Raw genomic sequence first — 23076 nt, 5'->3', positions numbered from 1 at the left:
AGGCAGCGAAGGGACACGGACTCCGGCATCCGGAGTCAATGGGAGGGGGAAGTTAAACACACCCTCTTTTATCTTTTTATCTTCGTGTAGTTGGTTCATACGTGGTGAGCTGAATTCTCATTTTCCCATTTCATTTAGCTAACATTCACATTTTTTTCAATTCCTTTCTCAATGAAAAAAAAAAAGAGTACATCTATAGACTGAAATGCAAACGCCACTGTAATGAAAATACCCCTTCACAATGAAACCGGTAGTGATGAGCTACAGTATGTAATCATTACTCTGCACTGTGCTAATCATTTATTTTTTAGAAAAAGAAAACTTACTCAACCTTTGGCATAGCAGTTTTTACACTCTTAATATAATACTGCTAACTCTGAGCGATACACTGATCCAAGATTTACAGCATCTCTTCATCAAGATGCAGCTTCTTTCTGCAGAAAACAGGATCAATGCATCTCATCTTTTAAGTGCATAATGACTGGGTAGCAGACTGCACTCCAGATTTTAGGAACAGTGAAAACCAAATATTTGCTGACATTTTCACCCAACATTAATCATGTTCAGACAGAGAACAATCTTGACATGACCATCAAACAGATGTCTCAAAGAGCTAAAATAGCTTTTAGGAAAAGGCATTCAAGGAAAAAGAGGACTGAAAAAAAACTCTTAACGAAGATGAATCTAGAAGACCTCAGACTGGGTTACTGTACTTTTCCGTTTTCCCAAACATACAAATTTCGCCATCATTGCGGGGCGAAGAACTGCTCCTTTAGAAGTGAAGTGTGAATCTCCTGCAGTGAAATCAGTGTCACTGATGTCATGATTGAAATAAAAGAAACAGCCTAGAATCAGCCTGACAAAATCACTACTTTATTGTAACAAAAGAGACCCCTCTAGCCCCCCTTTCTCATCCCTCAGAGTACACATTCTAGGGCTTTATGGGAAACAGTTGTACATCAACATGTACATACAGATCGTAATCAGTCAAGTTATATATTCTCTGCCTATTCAAACGTAATCCTAAAGCTCTTTTCCTGTTCCTTGCGGCGATTATCACACAGCTTGGACACTTCTTCCACTCTCCTCTGCAACAGGACTGTACAGAGAGGGAGAAAAAAAGAAGGAAGAAAAAATTGAAACAAGATCTTAAAAGATTTTTAAAAGAGGCAACATTACTCATACATGGCGACTTTAAGAAACTGCAACGAGGAAGCACAACATGCATTATAAATGCTTTATACAACTTAAAAAGGCACAAGAAATAAATAAGGAAAGCACTCACACATTTACAACGACCCTACTGGATTTACTCTACTAAAGAACAGCGCCACATTGAACTGACAGGCCTTGAAATAAGTTTAACTGCCACATAACCCAGAAAAAACAACAACAATATACAGTAGGATCTAGTAAAGTCTGACCCTCCATCACACAGGGTCTGCAGATGGGTATTCCAAAGGCTGATATTGTTAAGTGGACGCCGAAATGCCGTGGGGAAAACTATACAATTGTCTTCCGAATAACCATGAATAAATATGGCTCTGTGGATCTACTACAAATTAGCTCTAAATCTGACATTTAGACTTTCTTCATTGCCTTGGCAAGGGCTTTTTAACAACAAGGGTTAAAACACAACAAACACCAAGTTAATTATTCACTTAGGTTAAAGAGTTAAACCCTCTACACAAGATCCTGCTGACATCTCCAAAGCTAAATTTAGGAATTTCAACAAAGCAGCACTTTATTACAATCCCATCTCTGTTTGCACAGGAATGCATCCATGGGAAGAGGCACTGTTCCCTGCAGCTAATGGAAAATGAGTTTGGGATGAATGCTGACCAGGAAAGACTCAGTCGTTTGCAAAAATACGAGCAATGAACTGTGTTATACAAATATATATAACTGTGTTATATGAATATGCGAAATACATATTCACATTTCATTTTTTTTATAGCAAGCAAAGCCTATATGCATGAGCTTACAATGTGATTTTAGGGGCCAGTGTTTAAAAGGCATGTGTAGGATATATAAAGTCACTGTGTTGTTCACTGTAGTTTGTAAGAAAGTTTATAACAAAAGGCCCTCCTCATTCTCTCATTCCCTTAACTCTAAAGCCAAGGCTATTTTTAACCTTAGGCACAGCATGAACAGCCTCTGTGTTACTAGAAATCTCATGTCAGGAAAAGGACATACTTGTTATTCATGAAAACGTTAACACAGAATGCAACCACAAAATAACTGTCCAGATATCAAACATTCCCTAGGGGCCCTAATCAGTTACATAAACATTCAGCAAGTGACTGAGATAAGTCACTTGACTGACTGACTGAGATAAGTCTAATCAAATTCTACACGTCTATTCTGCTGGTCAGGCCGATGAATGTCACAAGACATCACAAAACATGGCAATTTTAATGAATACGTTTAATTCTGTTCTATGTAGTGCCAGAAACATTGATAGGCATTATTTCTTTGCTGCCCACTTTCTGCCTTAGTGAGCTTAAGGTAAAGGGGTTAATTGGGCACGAAGCCCGAAATACATATTTACTCTCTGTTGAAAACAAGGAGAAGCTAAAAGAGTTATTCGCAGAATGAAGGGAAGCTCCTGAGTCCCTTGATAGCAGTTTACAGAGCTGCTGCTCGAAAACTATTCATGAAACATTTTATGATCACCATCGTGGAAAAGAACATGGAAAAAGTACATCTGCACACTCACCAGAATTTTGGTCGATCCACTGAAGAGAATCCATGTGCGCATTCAGAATTTTGCAGATTTGCTGGAGCTGGTAAAAGAAAAAAAAAGTTATAAAAAGTTTTTTTTAGAAACATAAAACTAATGTTAGAGTCCTGCGGCAATATACAACAAGACATGTGTTTGGGTTTATATATATATATGTGCGTGTGTGTGTGTGTGTGTTTTAAAACAAGAAATAAACGTAGGTGGTTGACGGATGAAATTTTGCTTTCTTTCCTTCACTCAATTTCACAAGATTTCAGCTAGTTGTAAAACTGAAAAAGCATCATATGAACTCTCAATAACAGTAACCCATTAACACAGATATCTTCCTCTCCCATCACCACAAGTCTACAACATATTCCTACCCTTTTTCAATTCTCCCAGCCCCCCTATCAAACTCCCAGATTTTCTAGAGGCCCGGGAACAGAGACAGAAAAAAAATTCACAGTGTCTCAAAATCCTGTGACACCACCTCGTGTCCAAGGCAAGGCCCCCCAGCAGAACTGGAGACGTAACACGTTCACTGACGCACTTTCAGCGATTCTCAAAATGTGTTTCAGCACCTGGCTTAAGGGTTAAAGCAGGTTCATACTGTACTTTTTGATAAGAGATCCTGGTCTTTCTAACCAGACACTTAGACCCACAGCGGGTTTGACTGTCACTCAATTATTCCCTTCGATCCTTCTTTACTGCTCCTCTCTCTCACCCAGCAACTCCCTACCTCTCGCCTCCTCCTTTTCCCTCCTGCTCCTCACTCTTTCCCCCAGAAGATCCGGCAGTATCCATTTATTTCTCCCCTAACAGAGCAGTGCATTGGAACGTGGCCTTTTGATGGGCTGGCACACAGTCCAATAGGTTTAACCAGCAGGATCTCTAGCAGTTATTAAAAGTTATCTAAAACGTTATTCTCCAGTCATGACACTTCTCTGATGTGTGCTGTGGGGCAGTGGATGAAGGGGGTTTTAGGGGCTGTGCTTCTGCAGACCCCAATCTCAATCACCCCTAGGGGTGTCTCCACCCCACCCCACCCCCAAGCCCCTGTAAGGGAAGATTACGGTTCATTCTCACATTGAACCCCTGGCGTACCGGGTCGCTGGTGTCGGCAGGGCCGCTGGAGGTGTTGAGGTGCTCGATGATCTCCTTCAGATCCTGCGACATCCTCTTCAGCTGGGCGTCCACATTCTCGGCCAGCTTGTACCTGACGCGAGCAAACAGAGATGCATCACAGGGCCAGTCTTATTGCAGTGAAGGTAAAGCATCACATCACACAACAAACCGTGCACGCCAGCTTATTTTGCATTTTGTCAAAAAGTACTTTCTCTCAGAAATGTTGAAACATCATTTAAAAAATAAAGTTAAAACTTTACTAATGAGTTTTAAATCCCTACCTATCCAAGGTAGGGTGATGTCTCAAGAGAGAAAAAAAACACTTTCCATTGTGGGAGGTTTCACAGTTCAAAGACTCTCCCACTAGGGGAAAAGATGCCATTTCTAATCAAATTACATGAAAGTATTTACAAAAGTGCAAGAAACTGCATTAATGCAGCTCTTGCACATACAGCAATTCACAATTCTAGACTCTCTGTGACGGACTTGTAAGACTGGTAAGGTTTGCTGCACACTGACAAATTATGTTGAAAGAGTCCCAGGATTACAGGCTGGAGGAAGGAGGCCTGTGTAAAGAATCAGTGATTTCAAAACAGGAAAAGGGAACCTACGTCCTCTCGCGCTCCTCATCTGCATTCTGCATGTAGATGGTGCCGCTCTGCTCCTTCACCGACTCCTCCAGCGGTGACAGCAGGTCCTCCAGCTCCTTCTGCTGGGAGAGGATGAAATCCAGTTCCTGGTCCAGCCTGCAGAAGAACAAAGGATCATCTTTTACACAACAGAGCAGGGGTGCACTTTAAAGCCCATGTTCCTAATTATTCAGCTGGGCCAGCTCTCTCTCTCCCCCCGTCTTAATGTAAAACTTACTTGAACTACAGCACTTAAGTAACATGATGTGTCCCTCAGGCTAAACCAGTAAAACATTTCATAAAAGATTTTATCAGCAGGTCATAAAAAAGATCAACTGCAGATGTGTTCTGCTAAGCACTTCATAATTGTCTCACTTCATCAATGTATCTGACTGAGATCACACAATACTGTAATTAAAAATGTCAGAACATATGCCCTCCTGAAAACGGTGACCCCGACATTTGGCAATACTGGGGTCGCTTCAGTGTTCAGAGTTCAGTGTTCAGGGAGCATTTAAAATCCCGGGAAAAGCAGGGAAAACCAAATCCAAACACCGTTCTTGTGAAAGGCACTTCTGACCAAGAGCCAAGATAAGCCTGCGGCCCCCCTGACCTTACCTCCTCTGGTCCAGCTTCACTTTCTCCACCTCCCTGTGCAGGGACGTGATCTGAGAACGGAAACAGAGACACAGCACCGACATTAAATCTCCCCTCAGCACTTGCTCAGTCCCTGCCACCTTTATTCATGCAGTGAAACACTTCTTTACACACAGCGCACAGGGTGTCTTCCACACAGCGGCTCCTCCTAAGACCGAAGTCACACTAGTTCCTGAATCACGTCTTACACAGCACCTTGGTTTCTTCTCATAAATTCAACATAGAAATTTTGCTATAGCATTTTATCCTTTGTGGGTACTATAGTAAGGCGTTAAAACTACAAGACGAGTACTATCAGGATTTCTGCAGCTTACACAATCCTGTGCCCACCCTATGTACCTTGTACCATGCGAGGCCCTGCCATCACTTCTACTGACTCTACCTCTTCCACCCTTAGTTATTTTGGTACCCTTTCTCTGCACCCCCACCCCATCTGGGACTCCTGCAGGTCCGCTGCCCTGAACAGCCACACTCCCTTCAGCACCTTCTCTCCGTTCTCAATGAGCATGCGGTCCCAGGCATTGACTTGTGTGGCCTGCTGCAGGAAGTGCCTCTCCTGGTCCTCCAGCTCCAGGCTCCACTTGTTAATGAGGGACTCCAGCTGGGCGTACGTCATCACCGGGGGGGCGCTGGGGCGGAGACAGCAACAGGCTGTGAGCACACTTACACCACAACGCTGAAATGAGCCCAACGTCTCCTGAACACTTGGGCACCAATGGGGTTAAAATCAGCCTTCAGAAGCATGGTTCATGTGGTCAAGCTTATAGAAAATGCAATGACTGTATCCATTCTTTTTTGTGCCTGGTGTTGCCGCTGCATAAACATTTCCAAGTAACTGATCTGAATTGTATCTAAGGAGGGGCAACGTCCAACAGAGATGGGAAGCACCAATCCTCTAGGGCTAAAGTTCTGCACGTTATTCCGGATGTATTTCAATTAGAACCTTGCTAAGATCAAACAACTTCACCAAACGACTAATATGATTAAGCGTACAAGTGGAATTAAATCTTAGGACCTTAATGCCTTCAAGGACTGAAGATGCTCATTCCTGGGGTAGAGTACACGTTTTTCATTTCGCTCAATAAAAAGACACAAAGAAATACACGTACTGAAGAAAGAGACAGTAATAAAACCACCCAGAATGGGATTTACCTGCAGATTCGGGACTCATACATGCTTACTTGGAAAGAGAGACAGAGATGAGAGCACTGGGAGAGACAGAGGCACGCAGGTGGCCGCGTAAAGCAGGGAGTCTAGTCTGGTGGTACCTGGCAGTGGAGGCAGGGGTGGCAGTGATTGTTGCAGCAGTGAGAGGGGCCACCGTGCTGGCAGCAGCTGTTCCGGTGGGCTTCATGCTCAGAGAGAATCCCGTGGCCGAGCCGGAGGTCGTCACAGCTGGAAAAACACACCAGCATTCCCTCACTCGCTGCAAGCTCAAGGCCTGGTCTCAGGCCCCCTCACAATGGGTTCACTGCACCCATCTAACACTAGGAACAAGTAAAGGTTTATTCCATGCTGAAAAGAGAAGAAAAGAAAATGTTTTGGCTGTGGAGTCTTCTTCAGGTGTCACCAGGGCACCAGGATGGGACCCACCTGTGCTAATATTTTTGTTGGCTGGGTAGAAGAATACTTCTTCGCTTCTTACACTGGCTTTGACGCCGACCTCTAAAGGCGATACTACACCTGAAGAAGACTTAACAGCCAAAACGTTGTGTTTCTTTTCTTCTCTTTTCAGCATGGAATAAACCTTTACTTGTTCCTTTGCAGCCTATGCATGGTAACACAGCTCCCTACTTGAACTTCTTCAACCCATTTAACACTATTCTACAGCAACTGTTAACATTAGAAACCAGTTTAACAACTGAATGAATTAGTATTCCACAACAATACAGCTTAATAAGCAGAGTGTTTTTAATGCACTTAAACTGATAACTGGGGACTTTAGTGAGGTAAATCAACAAGTTTTTCCAGGTGGATTGAAGAGAACTCTGAAAGAGACTAACAAAAGCCTGCTTGCTGGACAGTGGCCCTTGAGACACAGCACTGAGGAGCTCCCACTCCAGACTTTATTCCTGTTATTAATGCTACTGAAGTTCAGTTGCATCTCTTCTCACCCGTAGTGGCTGTGCTGATGGCAGATATACTCCCCAGGGGTTTCAGCGTGAACCCCAGTCCTCCGCCTGTTGAGGTTGTTGCAGGTGTGGCTGCTGCTGCCCCCACTGTGCAGAATGTAGACGGGGGGGAGGGAGGAGAGAAAGGCAGAGGGGAGGACTGGTCAGAAATTAATTCACACAAAGCACTAAACTCAAACTCTCCTTTAAACCAAACAGCCGAGGGTCACTTTTCTTACACTACAGGAAATAAACCCTTTTCTTTTTTTGTCGGCCACGAGGTGTGCTTGGGGGAAAGTTAAGTACAGTGCATGTCCGCCCTGGGGACAGGAACTCACGGATGAAGCCTGTGGGGACGGAGGACGCTGCGGTGGGGGTGGCGAAGAGGGAGGAACCAACTATCGTGGAAGCCTGGGTGGCTGACGCAGTAGTAGCTGCAGCTGCTGAAGAGGAAACAAAACAGTCACGACTCACATTCAGAGACTCCTTACAATACAACAGCAATGCTGCCATTATGGTAGAATTTTCCAAGGTCTTGCTGCAGAGTAGTTTCAATCAATCAATAAATTACGATGACACTGACAGTTTCTCAGAAAGGAATATGTGCTTCATGTTCAGGGTCAGTATTTTAGCTCAAACCAGGGCTGGGAAAATCCTGGTCTCTAATGCCTTCAGCGAAGTAAGAACACAGGGTTCATCCTGAATGAGTTAGTAATTAATTCCAAGTTAAACTCCCAGCAAATGCAGCTTGGATCCATTTGGCTTATGAATGCAACAAGAGTCTATGGCAGGGACTGTAATCCTCAGGGTATGGAACTGCATTCCTCAATACCACTCCACACTACCTACTTGCGTCCTACAACACAGTCCGCACTGCTCACTTTTATTTATATGGCCTCTGCACTGGACATAAAAGCCCCTTTCGCACCTGCAGGTTTGACTCCGAATGAGAAGCCTGATCCCTGGCTGGCAGCCCCTGTGGCTGTGGAGGTTGGGGCGACAGATCCCAGAGTCAGACCTTTTGAGAAGACAAGAGGAGAAGAGGGAGCACTGCTGTCAGTGCAGCAGACTTAAGACAAAACAAGTAACAAAAAAGCTTGTTTCTTTAACCTTAGACATATTTGAAGGGAAAAGGGTATACATCATCATAACTACTGCACTATAAATAAAAAAATATTACTGCAATAATCGGGGCATGTTTCAAAGGTAAACATGAGCACCAGAAAATCAGAGACACATGACAATTCTAGGTTAAGATATCAAAATCTGATTATTTAACATCTTTTGTAACATGTTTTCGTTATGACCAGCTCTTGTAAGACACCGGAATCATAACTAAACTCAGAAACAAACTTGATTTAAGGATGGCACCAGAATCAGAACCACTGCAGGCGTCTGTACTGAGTGAATCTCAAGAATGGCAGTGCCAGGAAGCTCACCTGTAGTCTGACCCCCTAGGGAAAGGGTGCTAGCTGGCTGGCTGGTTGCTGTGGCATTACTGCTACCAAATGAGAATCCCCCCCCAGTGCTAGCAGCAGGGGCTGCAGCTGCTGTTGTGGTGGTGGCTGGGACCTTTGGCGCCCCAAAAGTGAATCCCCCTCCAGGCTGGGAGCTTGCAGGCGCCCCCAAACTGAAACCCCCCATTGCTGCAGGCGGGGCCTGAGCTTGTGTGGTTGCGATCCCCAGTCCCCCGCTGAAGCTAAACCCTCCAGTAGAGGGCGCCGCCGCGGTGGTCTGTGTGGTCAGGACCCCGCCAAGTGAGAACCCCGACCCCGAAGACTGGGCAGGCTGGACAGACTGGGCAGACTGCGCAGACTGGGCAGACTGGGCAGACTGGGCAGACTGGACTGTGCTGCCCCCCAGGATCAGCCCTCCAGAGGATGCGGGCTGAGAGGTGGCTGACAGGTTGAGGCCGAGCTTCGCAGTGGAGTTTCTGCGGGAACAGAACAGAAACTTTAAGTTAAAACTCTCTCACCAACAGCGCGGTTTTAAAAGAAATAAGAAAAAATGATGAAAGACATATACACAGATCAACTTGTCAGGCTCCCTAGGTCTTTTAACTAATTAAGGGATTATATGAATCTTAATTAAGGGATTCGAATAAGGGATTAATTGGATCCCTTGTTTGCGGACCCTCCCGACCTTTATAAATGTGTCTTTTGCACAAACCCTCAAATGAGGACCAGTGAAGGACGAACCTGCCCCCCCGCAGTGTCATTCTAAAAAGACGAGCCCCTCTGCTCGAGGCATGAACCCCTTCTGAGCTCAGGCAAGAGTAACAGAGCTGCGCAGAACGGCGGCACTGACCCAAAAGAGAAGCCACCCGGGCCGGTGCCACTTTGTGCCGGGGTGCTGAAGCTGAAGCCCCCCTGGGTGCTGGCGCCGCCCTGCGTCGACAGCGAGAAGAGGCCTGAGGACTGGGGGTTGGGCCCTGAGGCCTGGGACTGGGCCGGGGTCCCGAAACTGAAGCCCCCCACCCCTCCCGCTGCTGGGGTGCTGGTGGTCAGCCCAAACCCAGTTGCTGGGGCAGCCCCTGCAGACGTCTTCGGGGTCCCGAAGGTGAACCCCCCCGTGGTGGCGGAGCTTTGGCCGAAATTAAACCCACTCATGGCGCATCCTGGAAGGGGGAGAAAGGAGAGAGAGACAGAAAGTTTCAGAGACAAAAACAAAATTAAGTATTCCTTTACACAAAGTGTTGTGGGAGCATGGAGTAAGACACCCAGCCATGTAGTTGAAGCTGATACCCTGGTTTCTTTCACGAATCAGTTGAATGAGATCCCGGGACCAATTAGCAACTACCTGAATGGCCCCCTCTCGCCTACAACCTTTCTAATGAGAAACTGATAGCATTAGTAAAGCAAACAGACGAAGAAGTGATAAACAGAGGAAGACAAAAAGAGAACGAGAAAAGAAGTACAAAACGTCTCCAACACTTCAGTAGAGAAATCAATGCGTTTGCATAACAAAAACCGTTTTGTAATTTTAATTTAAGTATGTGAAATGAGCTCCCGTCAGACGTGTGGTTTTAAATATTATCACTAAACGTAATACTACATTTGTATCGATAATACCAGCGACAACTGTCAAACGATAACATGCACACGTTGTATCACAAACGAGAGAAACGAAACACTTGGACTACGCAGATTCTGAATAAGTAACTTACTACTTAAGAGTCTCCGGAACGCAGAGCTTGTCAGATTCCTCAGGTATGTGTTATAAAAATTAATAGTAACCTAAAATAAGCATACAATCAAGTACGATAAATTTAACAAACCGGAAAACGTTCACAACTTCCAATTCTAATACACTGCCACCTACTGCGCCATTTTTGCGCCAGAGTATACGTGAGGACCCCAGCCTGTGAGTATGACTGGCTATTGCATTGCCTAAGATAACAGTTTTAAAACTATAACCACAAATTACAACTAATTGTAAACTGAATTAGCAAATAATTCATATTGGAAAATTTATGGTAATTGTACAAACGTTTTGTTTATTTTTTATTTAAAAAATAAAACTGTATAAGCGGGAACAGGCACGGACTGTCTTGGCAGAAGTGACGTATATGCATCTGTTCGCTGATTGGTGTGCTACTAAAGTTGCTACTCAGTGATTGGTTTAAGCTTCTGTCAACCACATCTCTTTGGCTGGGAGGGAGGAATTAATTCGGTTGCCATGGCATCGAAAGAAAGCCAAGCAAGAAGCCACACTCTAATACTTTTAAAATAATCATCACAGTATACATAGATCTGAGATTACTTCTCCTGAAATTACCCGACAGTAAAGATGCATAAAAATATTAAAATTTAAAATCAGAAAATAAGTTAAGCTAACATCTCTGTAAAAAGTGTTTAAAAAAATAATTCACTACATTACAGTTTTAGTCCCGTTAGGGTTATCGAGCAGCGCAATGGACAACATGTCCTCGGCGGAGACTCTCCAGGCTCTGTCCAGCCTCCTCTACACCGGCCAGGAGTCTGACGAGGATGACAGCATCTCGGTAAACCTCCGTCTTCAGAAATATTTTTCCGGTCCCTACGTGTGTATGCCGTTTGATAGTCATGCATGTTCAGTATGTGACCATCTCTTCAGTCAAGAGTCATTTTAAATTGCTATAATGTAACGATAATAATGTTGTTATTATTATTATTATTATTATTATTATTATTATTATTATTAGGTTCCACCTGCGGCAAGAATGGGACCTGGTCAGATTGGCCCAGCCAGAGCAGTGGAGAAAGACGGTGAGTCTAGATCTGTGTCTTCTTGACTTCCCTGCTTTTTTTAATAGAACAGATAAGTTGTATTTTCGGAACTGGAGAGCGCAACCTTAAAATGTAGCTGAAATTACCCTGCGATCTCACTGGGAGTCGCTGTTGATAAGAAGAAAAAAAGTTTGGTTTTGAGGTTATTTCTGAACCTTCATTTAAATAACGACACGGACTCAGTTTTTCTTTTTTAACTCGATGAACCTTGTCTGTCCGTGCCTGATCTCCCTTACACATATATGATTTTTAAATCGGGTGTTTCATCGTGACACAAAATCCAGTGTGATTGATTTTTCCTATTCAGTTTTGCAACGAGTCGTGCTTAATTAAAGGTAACACCTTTGAAGTTATTACCATTGAGGGAATCAGACCAGGAGGGCAGGGTGCCTGACACCGCTGTGCTGATCAAAGGTTTCCCTCCCCTCTATCTCTCTCCCCAGCTCCCTCAAAGGACAGCAGGCAGATCTGGAGTGAGGAGGAGGTGGCGGAAGGCTCACAGTTCGATGACCTCTGTGATCCTCGGCCACAGCCCGAGTGAGTGATACACAGTTCAAATTCAGGAGCACCTCTGGCAACTAATTCCTTTTCAGGTTTTTTTTTCCCCATTTGCATGTGCAAACTTATTAGCTTGGACCTCTGGTTTGCGAAATGAGCGTGTTTGCTGGGACTGACGCTTGGTGTAACATCCTGCAGTTGCTGTGGAAGGTGCAGTGTGTGCAGAGGTTAACCTGCCTGCTTGTCTGTGCAGGTATGAGATCCTCCTGAAGCAGAGAGTGGGCACCGAGGATGTGTTTCTGGGTATGAGCAGAAAGAACCCCTCCTCCGCCTGTTGTGAGAGCATGCTGGTAAGATTAATCCCCTTCAGTTCCTCACCCAGGCCTTTGCACACTCTCACTCAGAATCCCCTCTCCTCACCTCTGCGTAACCCTTTAAACTTACCCAAGGTATTTAACTTTCAGTTAATATTAGACAGGCAAGTTGGATTTACACTCTAAAAAATAGCTGAAAACAGGTCTGAATGTAAAGAGATAATCACTGATGTCAAAAGGAAACAAATATTATACAAATCTGTAAAAAAAAGGCCCTGCTCTAACAGAAGTCAAGAATCCAAATGTGTGTTTAGAATAATGATGGAGTATGCACAACAGGGCTGTGGCTGGGCTTGGGGAAGGAAGGTTAAGAATACATTCAGACACATCTACAACAGCTCCTTGCACTCTGAATGAACAGAGAATCACAGTCTGGGCTTTGCAATTCAGTGTGAAAGCAGGGTCTGTCTACCTTGCAAGCAACTGCCAATGTTGGCAGCATGCTGAACAGGCCTAAAAGCAAAGAGCAGGATGTGCATGTTAGTTTTACAGACTGTGACGTACTGTACCTTACACAGAGATGAACAAGAGGCACAACCTTAAGTGCCCCAAAAAAAGTTTAAGGCAAATGAGAATCTGTTCCTTTCCTCCTCTCTAGGTCAAAATCAAACTGCCCAACACAAAAATCACTGACTTGGTCCTCGACGTCAAAGAGAATTTCCTTGATCTACGAACACCAAAATAGTAAGAAAACAAATCTCCATGTGGCACCGCTAAGCATTTTCCTACAGCTGGAAACGATGCACTCTATATCCATATCTTTAATGTATTATTAAATTAATTTGTTCTATTATTAAACAAGATATATCACCTCTCTCCCTTTCTCTGGCAGTAAGCTGGGGCTGCACCTCCCTCACCCTGTGCACAGTGAAGAGGGGAGAGCCTGCTTCATCACGGAGAGGGAGGAGCTGGAGGTCACCCTCCCTATGGACCGCCCACTGGACGGCATTAACCTGGCCTGAGAGAGAGGAAGAGTGTGTGACTGTGCTGGAGCCCTGGGTCCAGTCAACCAAAGCACACTTGCAGGGTGTTTACACCAGAGCCCTTGTCTCGGCTGCACAGGAATAATGCTCACGTGTTCTGCCTCGTGTCTTTCATTGAAAATGTTACAGTACATCAGGGAAACGCAGCCTCCTTTCTTCCAGTTCAGAACACGGAGACACATCCGACTGTAAATCCTGACTGCAAGCAGACACCAGGACAGCAACACAACAGCAGGCCTGTAGGGGTAGCAGAGTACCAGGCGAGAACCTAGTATGGCCTTGAAGCTGATCATGTATGGGTATATTTCCAGCATGGCTTAAGTGTCACAAAAAGAACACATTTAATACAATTTTAGCAAAAAGATTTTATTTGTTTTCCCCTTCTTTTCAGCAAAAATTATAGTATTAAAAGTATAGGCATTGTACATTGTGTTGATTGTTCATGAAGTATTAGTTTTGTTTTCCTTTACACATAAGAAATGTTTAAGGCATTGGAATTCCAACCAGTTCCCCATCAGTGTAGGGAAACCACCGATCCTAAATGGTCTAGTGTCCTCTGGTGGCTTAGTGAGAGATTTTTCTTAACTCTTGAGTCCTGCTGTAACGGTACAGCAGAGAAGCCATTAATCTGTAGCACTTTGACAGCACATTGAATGTTAATTTGTTCTAACATAGCTGTTTTAAGACAGAGTGAGAGTGAACCCTCAGCAGGGTTCTGTATGTATGTCAGCAGTATGTCAAACTGTTCACTGTCACCTGACTTCCTCTCATTAATAGAAATGCCCTAATTATGGATCACACTGTTGTTGCCTGCAGATAGTCTTCTATGCTTCATTATTGGCATTAACATCTTTATTGCTTTCTTTCTACTGTGTTTTGAACTCTTTAATTAAATATAATCTGTTATCTGATGGCCTTCAACTCTCTGTGTAAAAGGTGGCAGTTACAAACCCTACATTTCCTTCAGAACCTGATGGCATTGGTTTATGTGATAAGTTTATAGATAAAGTATGTCTAAAACTTTACCTTTGCACCCAATTCCCTCCTTCCATACATGTAGTGGACAGTGCTCTGTTCAAGTAACCAATTCAACATCATCTATACCAGATACCAGGTGTGCCCAACTCAGGTCAGAGAACCTGAGTTAAGAGTTAAACAGATGGAAAGAAAAGCAGAAACCGTCTGGCCCTTTAAAACTGTTATGCATCCCTAATCCATACCCTTTTAAACTGGGTCTCCCTGTAGGGCAGTGGTCTCAAATTGGGGGCTCCTGGGTCTTCTGGTTTTTCTTTCAACCTGATCAGTCAAGTAACAACCAGAAGATACTAAGCTCTCCAGGACCTGGGTTTGTGACCCCTGCTTTAGGAGACTTACAGGGTGTAATAGGAACCCTTCCTGTTGCTCCTACATGGACAAAGGCACAGTCCTACAACTGGACTAGAGTAGAGCACTGCAGGGGTCAGACTGAGACAGTATTACCTGTACCCTAAGGTAAAAAAATACATTCAATAGCTTTTTGTTTTTACAACTAATACACAGAGTCAATGCAATTTCTGTTTTTTACTCTTTTTTTATAAATCTTATTTTTTAATTAAAATAATTACTAATATCTTCTTGAACACAAAAGCTTCCATAAATGCAGTAATAAAAAATAAGGCATTAAAAAATGGCGAGCTACCAGTAGAATGTTGTTTCAGTGTGTAAAGTGCACTTAAGTGTAATGTCATGCGCTGCTTTAAATGTTTGTGTACACGGCTGTATCACATTAACACCCGAAAACAGCTAGATACACATGTTCCATTGTTAACCGCTTATTTACAGTGTCATCCACTCCTATCCCTTCGTCAGTCTGTGTAGACGGGGAATTCCAGTCCACAGGGATCGTGATTCCATTCAGTCACATCCTGCGAGGCACCTGAGGCGTGCACAGACCTGACTTGGTGCATTCAGCACATGCTCCACACTGGGGAGTTATTGCATCATCACTGACCACTGAGGGATTACATCATTCTGTAAGGCTGTGTCACAAGCAAAACAGGCCCTGCTGCTCCAGGTCACACATAGTGCTACCCCGAATGGACCATATGGCAAAGGTTGGTCAACTGTCCCAGTGCAGAGCAGGGGGGGGTTCAGAAGGCCCATATACTCCACTATGTCACCAGCACCTTTTACTTCCTCATGGTTCTATTTTGTTCTTTTCATCTGTAATTGTGCCTCTCCAGTCCACAACGTTCTCGTCCTCTAAATATAATTTAAAGGGCCGCGGCGCACAAAATGACGTCACGGGGGGTGAAAATCCATTCGCGAAAACATACCTCCTGATCACTAGAACAAATCTCTAAAAATAGACGTGGAAAGCGGAGTCGAGAAAGGCTTCCAGCCCCCATCCCCCAGCTGGGACTGCGGTTTTTCAGGAGAAGTCATTCTGTGCTCAGCTGCGGGAGTTGCCCTCGCCGTGCGTGCCGTCTGTGCCGTTGGCGCTCTCGGCTCCATCGGAGAGGTACCCGCTGCCCATGTGCCGCACCCTGCGCTCCAGGACCGAGAGGCGCTGCTTGAGCCGCTGCTGTGTGGCGGTGTACTCGCTCAGCAGGCGGGCGAACCGCGTCTGCAGGTTGTCCAGCGAGGACTCCAGCCGCTCCACCTTCTCCTCCACCTCCTCGCCGCCCAGCCCGCCCTGCGCCGCCGCGCTCTCGTCCAGCAGCCCCTCCTTCAGCAGGATCTCCCGCCCGCGCTCCTCCAGCACCTTCTTGGCATCGGGGTACTCCGTCACGGCCTCCATCAGGTCGTCCTTGGAGAGGCAGAAGAGGTCGGAGTATCCGATGCTGCGGATGTTGGCGGTTCTCCGGTTCCCCATCTTGCTGCCCTTGATGTTGAGAATGCTGATCTCCCCGAAGCAGCTGCCCGCCGTCAGCAGAGCGTATTGGGTCACGCCGTCGTCAGCCACGACCGCCAGCTTCCCCTCCTTGATGATGTACATCTCCTTTCCGATGTCGCCTTTGCGGCAGATGTAGTCGCCGGGGCTGAACACCTGGGGGCGCAGTTTGAGCACCAGCTCCACCAGCAGCCCAGCTTCGCAGTCCTGGAAGATCCGGACCTTCTTGAGCGTCTCCAGGTGCACGTTGATGGCGATCTCGGCGCGCAGCTTGTCCGGCAGGTTCTTGAGCACTTCCTGCTCGTCCACGGCCTTCTTGTTGGTCCACAAGTAGTCGAACCACTTGATGACACGGGCCTCCAGCTCCTTGCTGACCTTGCGGAACTGCATGTAGTGCTTGATGGCGTCAATGCGCGCCTGGAACTCCGCCCGGGTGGCGTTCATGTTGGAGATCATGGATCCCACGTTTCCCACGATGGTGGCGAAGATGAGCACGCCGACCAGGAAGTCGAAAACGACAAAGAGGAACTCCTCGTCGCGGACCGGCGCGGGCATATCGCCGATGGTGGTGAGCGTTAGGGTGGACCAGTACAGGCAGTAGACGTACCCACTCGTCAGGGAGCTGTACTCGGAGTCCGAGATATTGGGGTACACCCAGGTGTCGGAGCCGAACCCCAGTGACTTGGAGATGGCAAAGTAGATGCAGGCATTCCAGTGGATGATGATCAGGATGTAGAGCACCAGGTTGCAGATGCGGAAGATGTTGGGGTAGTTGGTGCGCGTCTCCGTGCGGTCAAAGAACTCAAACATGCGCGGGAAGCGCAGCAGCCGGTTGAAGCGGAGCTGTGGCGTGTGGATGCCCGTGGCCAGGTAGGCCAGGTCAGTGGGCAGGATGGACAGCATGTCCAGCTTGAACTGCAGTGTGTGGATGTAGCTGTCCCTCAGCTTGGACAGGTCCTTCACCAGCAGGCCCTGCTCCAGGAATCCTGGGTGGGAGAGGACACCGTGTCACACAGGCAGACGGCATGACCGCAGATCAAAAGCCAGTCCTCATGGCCAGCAGTGCCTTTGAGGTTTCCTTCCACCCTCAGTTCATTCAACCACTTATTCACTTCATTTGCCTCCATTAGGACCTTCTTCCAGGATTTCAATGGGTGATGGATTAAAAGATAATTGCCGAATTGGGGGGTTTGGACAGTGCTAATTGTGATCATCGCATTTTGTGGACTCAGTTATTTCTACACACCCATGTATTCACTGACTGACCCATAGAATAGTCTGCTGAATCACTGATCCAGCTTCATTGACGTCTCTCCAAATGAATGAAAGTTCAATCATAGTTAAATGTGGGACACGTTTCCGCAGCTCTCCACTTACAGTGAGGAAGGAAACAGCACACTTCATCTCTAATCTCAAGCTACCGGTGCAACTCATTCACAGCAAATATTGAAACAGTTCTTCCCCATCCTTGTATTCCTGACCTTTTGGGTCAACTGGCTTTCACATGGAAAGATTAATCAGAGAGCTTTGGAACTGGTTTCAGCTCGCACAGAGCTGCAGTTTTCAAGTCACTTAAGACTATTAAAAAGGTCAGATTAGAATCACTTAACGTTGCAGACCTGTAAGCAATGAACGATCTACCTTGCTTGCAAGTTACTAGATTAATCTGGGGATTCAATAAAACCATCAAGAATTCAGCTGGAACAAAGCCAGCAGCGACTGAATTCACAGGACCTGGCTGAAACAAATCAATATCACATGGAAGTGTTATTTTTTGTTGAGTGTTTTTCTGAAGTCATACTCCCTCAGTTAGTACAGCAGAGGTTGTCCACACTGATCCCAGAGTCTGACGGGTCTCTCCGACCAGCCAGCAGCCTGTGACCTCAGCAAGGCTGGAATCGTGTGTCCTCACCGGTGCGCAGCCGAACGCAGGTGTCCAGAATGTAGACGGAGTCCGACACATAGTCCAGGACCAGCCAGAGGATGAAGTTCTCAGTCTGCAGATCATCAAAGCAGGCCCTGCACACAGCAGAGTGAGCTCAGGCTCTGTGTCATTCCTTAAAGCAGCCCTGTCCCTTGTGCAGGTAGTGTCCGGGGAGCGAATGGGTGATTTTAATAAAAACGTTTATGCTCACTGGCGAAAATATTAGGAAGCACGGGCCAAATATATGGTCTCTCTCTGAGTGAAAGGCAATGCATGATGGGCCTGAGGAGAACAAGACAGATCTCAACCTCCCTACTTGGTCATAAGAGCAGAAATCGAGCTGCATATCAAAGTGTCAGGGCTTTCCTGGTTAGTTTAAAAAAAGGGTGCGTAAATTGTTTTAGACTATAAGGGAGGAGCCCAGTGTCAGAGCAGAGTGAGTAACTACACTGATACACTCCCTGGGCTTCCAGCACCACATACTGTACTAGCTCATTTTTATGCATTGATGTGTTTAAATTAAGCCGGTTAAGCGTCATTAAGAACTTGCTAATTAGGCAGCTGCTCTCTGTGACTTTCTGCCTCCCTGTCTGTCTGGCTACCGTTCCCTCTCGTTCTCAATACAGTACTCTACAGAGCAACAAGACTCAGGTATAATATTAAACCCTCAGACCAGACAATACTCTACGACAGAAAGAACTGCAGTGCCTAACCTCGCCACCAGGAGGCACCAGTTGTACAGTACAGCGACAGCGATGACAAACAGCCAGCGGTAGTAGAGGTTGTCAGCAGGGTCGACCACAAACACATCTGACTTCTTCCTGCGTGGAGAGAGAGCGTGCTAGTAAACAAACTGCCCTGTGACCCCATTATCCTGGAATTCTATGGAAAACACCAGCACGGGACTTTTAGGCTGCTAGGCTGAGAGCTGCACTTTTTCCGGTGTGCACAGACAGAAACAAAGGCAGATTGTTCTACAGATGGAGTGGCATTCGAATGGGCAAAGTGACAGGATAACGGGGTGACATACTTGCTGGCGGCGCCTGCTCCCTCGTTGTTGTTCTGGCCTGGCTGAGTGTTGCTGACCCGGCTCGGAGGGGCCCTCAGCTCAGGCCCACGGAACCGCTCCAGGAACGAGTCGGGCCGCTCCTCCTCCTCCAGCAGGCTCTTGTGGGCCCACTCCCGGAGGGTCACCACCAGCCGCACCAGCCTGCAGGGGGAGACACACGGCGGGTGAGACACCATCGCTTGGCGGCAGCGCACTGACAGGACGGCACCTCCGTCACCCGTCCGCAGGACTCACCGAGACATGGCCCCTCGCCCCCGGAAGGAATTCTGCGAGTTCGGCCCACGGGGGTCAAGGGTCGCGACCCGCTGCAGCTCTGAGGATGTGTCATCGCACACTGACTGTGCCCTGCAGACAAACAGAGCGTCAAGGCCAGGAAGCCAGAGCGAAGCACCAGGACAGACAGGGCACTGCTGTCACTCAGACACGCAGGCATGAAGATACAGGATACTGCAGGCTCTACCCAACTATTTGTGAATTTGCTTGCTCATCCGCTCCTTTACAAACCGGCCTATGCCAAAACTCCACACAGAGGCCAAAGGCACTGCACCAGAGTGGACTACACTGCTCAGGACAGCAGTGTGGCTGAGCTGCATCTCGCACAGCCCCTGATCCCCCTCACCGGCTCAGAGTGCTGTCGGCTCCGTCCAGCTCGTCCTCCAGCGAGGTCTTCACGGACAGCCGGTGGGCAGACAGGTCTGTGCTCTTCCCAGCCACCTGGCCTGTCATCCTGGCTCACTGCGGCCCTGTCAGAGAGGACTGAGGACACAGGGGAGTCCTGAGGTCTGCCTGGGCTGCGAAGCGCTCCTGTTCATCATTTTAACTTTGCATATAACCATCAGGGTCTAAACCAAGCTCTGCTCTTACTTTCACACCAAGTGGCTGAAGGACAGAACAGCAGCTCACTCCCTCCTCTCTCCCCTGACAACAGGCAGACATCCCTCCTCTTTCCCCATTCCCCAAACATTTCAATTTCTTCCTTCTGGTGCACTAGGGGGAATACAGTTTTGGGAACATCCCTGTCTGCAGTGTTGGGAATATCTCAGCTCAGACTGAATTTGTATAGAGCTGGAGTCTCCAAGCCTGATTCCAGAGAGCCCCCGTCCAGTAGGTATTACAGAGAGAATGTAATCCATTTCCAAAGGGAGGAGCCCAGTGTCAGAGCAGAGTGAGTCAGAGTGAGTCAGAGCTTCCAGCACCACATACTGTACTAGCTCATTTTTATGCATTGATGTGTAAAAATTAAGCTGGTGTCATTAAGATTAATGGTTAATGGTGTCATTAAGAACTTGCTAATTAGGCAGCTGCTTCCTGTGACTTTCTGCCTCCCTGTCTGTCTACCATTCCCTCTCTTTCTCAATACAGTACTCTACAGAGCAACAAGACTCGGGTAAAATATTAAACCTTCAGACCAGACAATACTCTACGACAGAAAGAACTGCAGTGCCTAACCTCGCCACCAGGAGGCACCAGTTGTACAGTACAGCGACAGCGATGACAAACGGCCAGCGGCCGTCATTTCCAAAAGCCTGGAACAATTTCACCATGACATGATCAACTAAACAGATGCTGCTCAATAGGTAATTCAGAGAACATCTGGTACAACGATCAGAGTATTCTTCAGCCCTCTTGGACAAGTGTGCACTTTATTGGAATGGTACTTGCTGAGTCGATCAATTATTATCAATTATTCCTGATCATTAAAGAACAGGGAGTTTAGGATGAAATAAGTGAATTACTGGACTTATTACCCCTGCTTTAGTTCCAGTGTCATGTAGAGCCTATGACTGGGCGACACTGTGCTGGCATATAGAATTTAATAATCTGCTTTTTCTTAACGAAACCGACATATTATTAAAACTGTCTGCCGCAATCACTGTGTTTGTACAGGCAAAGTAAACATGGCCATAGAGTTTTCATTCTTCTGCACATGTCCTCTCTCTACGTGCTCTGCCTCCCTGGCCAGCTTGCTTTCCAGGGTCTGTCTCAGGCAGTGCAGATTCTCCTCCCCTGCAGTCACCTGAAGGACCTTCTAATGATTGACTCCATTAATGCCAAATTCAGCTCCTGACGTCCAGGAAAACACACACCCACATGAGAAAGCATGTGCATCTATCGCGTTGGGTATTTTGAGGCTGGGTGTCAACCTGGGGATTCTTCTGTGTTGTATCTGACACCAGCATCATTAAAGAGGCAGCAGCCATCACAATATTTACACCATTCACCGTGGTAAATCACCCAGCGAGCAGAGGACACCGCCAGGGGAGGTGAGAGAAAGCACATCCCAGCTCTCCTTAGTAACACTCCTGTCTCTGTGGATACAGCCTTGGCAACCAGAGCAACGTGCAATTGTAGTTATGGTGGTTGCCACCCCCCGAGACAGAGGGAGAGAGGGACAAGGGGCTGGAAGTGGACTGAGAAAGACAGAGGCACGTTCTTCCTTCGGACTTGAAAACCCTCCTGACACATCTACAGCTGATAATGTATTCGCTCTCATACTCACGTATGTGCTCTGCGCCCAGCCCTGATCCTGCCCTCTAATATCCAGCAGAGTCACGTCAAGACGTCAGCACTTGAGGATGTTGAGATAGTGCTGGGTTTTCTTAAAGGAGCTTAGCAGTATGTGAAAGAAAAGAGTGCTACTGTAAAAGAGAGTGAAGGCAGGGGCTCCTTCCAAAAAAAGGCGCCGTCCTTAGGACAAGATGTAAAACCGAGATTCTGACTCTGTGGTCATCAAAAATCCCGGGGCGTTTCTTGAAAAGAGTAGGGGTGTTATCCTGGTGTCCTGGCTAGATTCCCCCCTGGCCTTTACCAATCATGGCCTCCTAATAATCCCCATCTCTGAACTGGCTTCATCATTCTGCTCTCCTCCCCACTGAGAGCTGGTGTGTGGGGAGTGTACTGGTGCATCATCCAGGTTTGGCTGCACACTGGTGGGGGTGGAGGAGGGGTCCCCATTACCTGTAAAGCACTGTGAGTGGAGTGTCCAGAAAAGCGCTATAGAAGTGTGAGGATTAAGAGGTCAGAGAGATCCTGGTTAGGCTGGCCCACCATATTTACCTGCACACACTTCATGCTAATAGAGCAACTTAGCTAATCAATTTGATCACTGGACTCTTTTCCTCCAATCCCTACACATTGCCCTCCTTCTTCATCTCTCTCTTTCTCTCAGTTCGAACCTGTCGGGGGCTCCTTCTCTTCCCCCAGAACAGATACACACCACATGCTTTTAAAAAAGAACTCCTGATTCCCATTCTATTTCATGTCCTGTTCATTCCAGCTTGGGTCTGTTCTGTTTGTGGATTCATTGATCTGCCTGGTTTGGGAAAGCCAAGAGGACTCTCAACTCAACTTTTCATCTCAACTCAATTCTCTGTCATTTAAATGAATCAGCTATTGATCTCATGAGCTGTGACAGGGATGACTTGTGGACACCAGCGGACAGACTACAGTAACAGTAGCAGGTGACTGGCAAGTCCAATCCACCAGGCTGATTAATGATAGCTCGTAAGCCCTACAAACCTGATTGTCTCATATGTAGTCGATGTGGATGTGTTGGAACGGTACTGTATTGATAATTGCTGTTTATCATGAAAGAAAATGTTATGTTCCCTCAGCAGAGGAAGCCTCTGTTTTCTCCTTGCAGCGGAGAACAGCACAGGGAGGCTAATGAGACCATTAGAGCTCCTGTGACTGTATTTTACTAATGAGCCTCATTAGGGACTGTCTCTGCCTAGAGCACTGTGGGTTACTGTTGCCGCTCTCCACACCTGTCAACAGGTACCGTCCCATCTCTCGCACCGCTCCTCACGCCCACTGCACTGAATGAGAAGAGTGCCGGTGTCTG

The 23076-nt window shown here is 46.6% G+C and overlaps 3 protein-coding genes across 7 annotated transcripts; 1 reads left to right on the top strand and 2 right to left on the bottom strand.

Moving 5' to 3' along the window:
* Positions 1-851: 851 nt before the first annotated feature.
* nup62l (nucleoporin 62 like) lies at positions 852-10593 on the bottom strand. Of its 4 annotated transcripts, none has more exons than XM_088925138.1 (13): positions 10411-10593; positions 9552-9861; positions 8684-9177; positions 8173-8262; positions 7583-7687; positions 7248-7352; positions 6402-6528; positions 5618-5762; positions 5095-5144; positions 4459-4593; positions 3809-3938; positions 2720-2786; positions 852-1099 (listed from the first exon to the last, which is right to left on the bottom strand). In XM_088925138.1, exons 2-13 carry the CDS (start codon positions 9851-9853, stop codon positions 1008-1010), a joined length of 1842 nt encoding a protein of 613 aa, XP_088781264.1. In that variant the 5' UTR covers positions 9854-9861; positions 10411-10593; the 3' UTR covers positions 852-1007. The 4 variants fall into 4 exon arrangements, with proteins under 4 accessions (XP_088781264.1, XP_088781266.1, XP_088781265.1 ...); XM_088925140.1 differs by having other exon boundaries at positions 3827-3938; XM_088925139.1 differs by having other exon boundaries at positions 7583-7684.
* A 554-nt stretch (positions 10594-11147) lies between these two features.
* On the top strand, positions 11148-13383 carry dnaaf6 (dynein axonemal assembly factor 6). The gene is made up of 6 exons (XM_088925971.1): positions 11148-11247; positions 11428-11491; positions 11956-12049; positions 12264-12360; positions 12983-13068; positions 13217-13383. Exons 1-6 carry the CDS (start codon positions 11158-11160, stop codon positions 13344-13346), a joined length of 561 nt encoding a protein of 186 aa, XP_088782097.1. The 5' UTR covers positions 11148-11157; the 3' UTR covers positions 13347-13383.
* Positions 13384-13652: 269 nt separating this feature from the next.
* On the bottom strand, positions 13653-22563 carry cnga2a (cyclic nucleotide gated channel subunit alpha 2a). 2 transcript variants are annotated; one of them, XM_088924405.1, is made up of 7 exons: positions 21733-22563; positions 19852-19988; positions 19467-19577; positions 19194-19373; positions 18877-18984; positions 18152-18258; positions 13653-17225 (listed from the first exon to the last, which is right to left on the bottom strand). In XM_088924405.1, the coding sequence occupies exons 2-7, from the start codon at positions 19956-19958 to the stop codon at positions 15799-15801; spliced, it is 2040 nt and encodes a 679-aa protein (XP_088780531.1). In that variant the 5' UTR covers positions 19959-19988; positions 21733-22563; the 3' UTR covers positions 13653-15798. The 2 variants fall into 2 exon arrangements, with proteins under 2 accessions (XP_088780531.1, XP_088780530.1); XM_088924404.1 differs by lacking the exon at positions 21733-22563 and having other exon boundaries at positions 19852-20397.
* Between the last annotated feature and the right edge of the window lie 513 nt (positions 22564-23076).

The sequence above is a fragment of the Atractosteus spatula genome, chromosome 9, assembly GCF_055471065.1.
Source record: "Atractosteus spatula isolate fAtrSpa1 chromosome 9, fAtrSpa1.hap1, whole genome shotgun sequence".
Taxonomy (NCBI): Eukaryota; Metazoa; Chordata; class Actinopteri; order Semionotiformes; family Lepisosteidae; genus Atractosteus; species Atractosteus spatula.
This window is presented reverse-complemented; position numbering and strand designations above follow the sequence as displayed.

Coding starts and splice junctions, on each gene's coding strand:
- cnga2a (XM_088924405.1), bottom strand. CDS start 19,958: ATGACAGGCCAGGTGGCTGGGAAGAGCACAGACCTGTCTGCCCACCGG. Junction 19,578..19,851: donor GCCGACAGCACTCTGAGCCG/GTGAGGGGGATC, acceptor GTTTGTCTGCAG/GGCACAGTCAGTGTGCGATG. Junction 19,374..19,466: donor GGGCGAGGGGCCATGTCTCG/GTGAGTCCTGCG, acceptor CTCCCCCTGCAG/GCTGGTGCGGCTGGTGGTGA.
- dnaaf6 (XM_088925971.1), top strand. CDS start 11,158: ATGGACAACATGTCCTCGGCGGAGACTCTCCAGGCTCTGTCCAGCCTC. Junction 11,492..11,955: donor CAGAGCAGTGGAGAAAGACG/GTGAGTCTAGAT, acceptor CTCTCTCCCCAG/CTCCCTCAAAGGACAGCAGG. Junction 12,361..12,982: donor CCTGTTGTGAGAGCATGCTG/GTAAGATTAATC, acceptor CCTCCTCTCTAG/GTCAAAATCAAACTGCCCAA.
- nup62l (XM_088925138.1), bottom strand. CDS start 9,853: ATGAGTGGGTTTAATTTCGGCCAAAGCTCCGCCACCACGGGGGGGTTC. Junction 6,529..7,247: donor CATCAGCACAGCCACTACGG/GTGAGAAGAGAT, acceptor GTGTTTTTCCAG/CTGTGACGACCTCCGGCTCG. Junction 3,939..4,458: donor GATGAGGAGCGCGAGAGGAC/GTAGGTTCCCTT, acceptor TGCTCGCGTCAG/GTACAAGCTGGCCGAGAATG.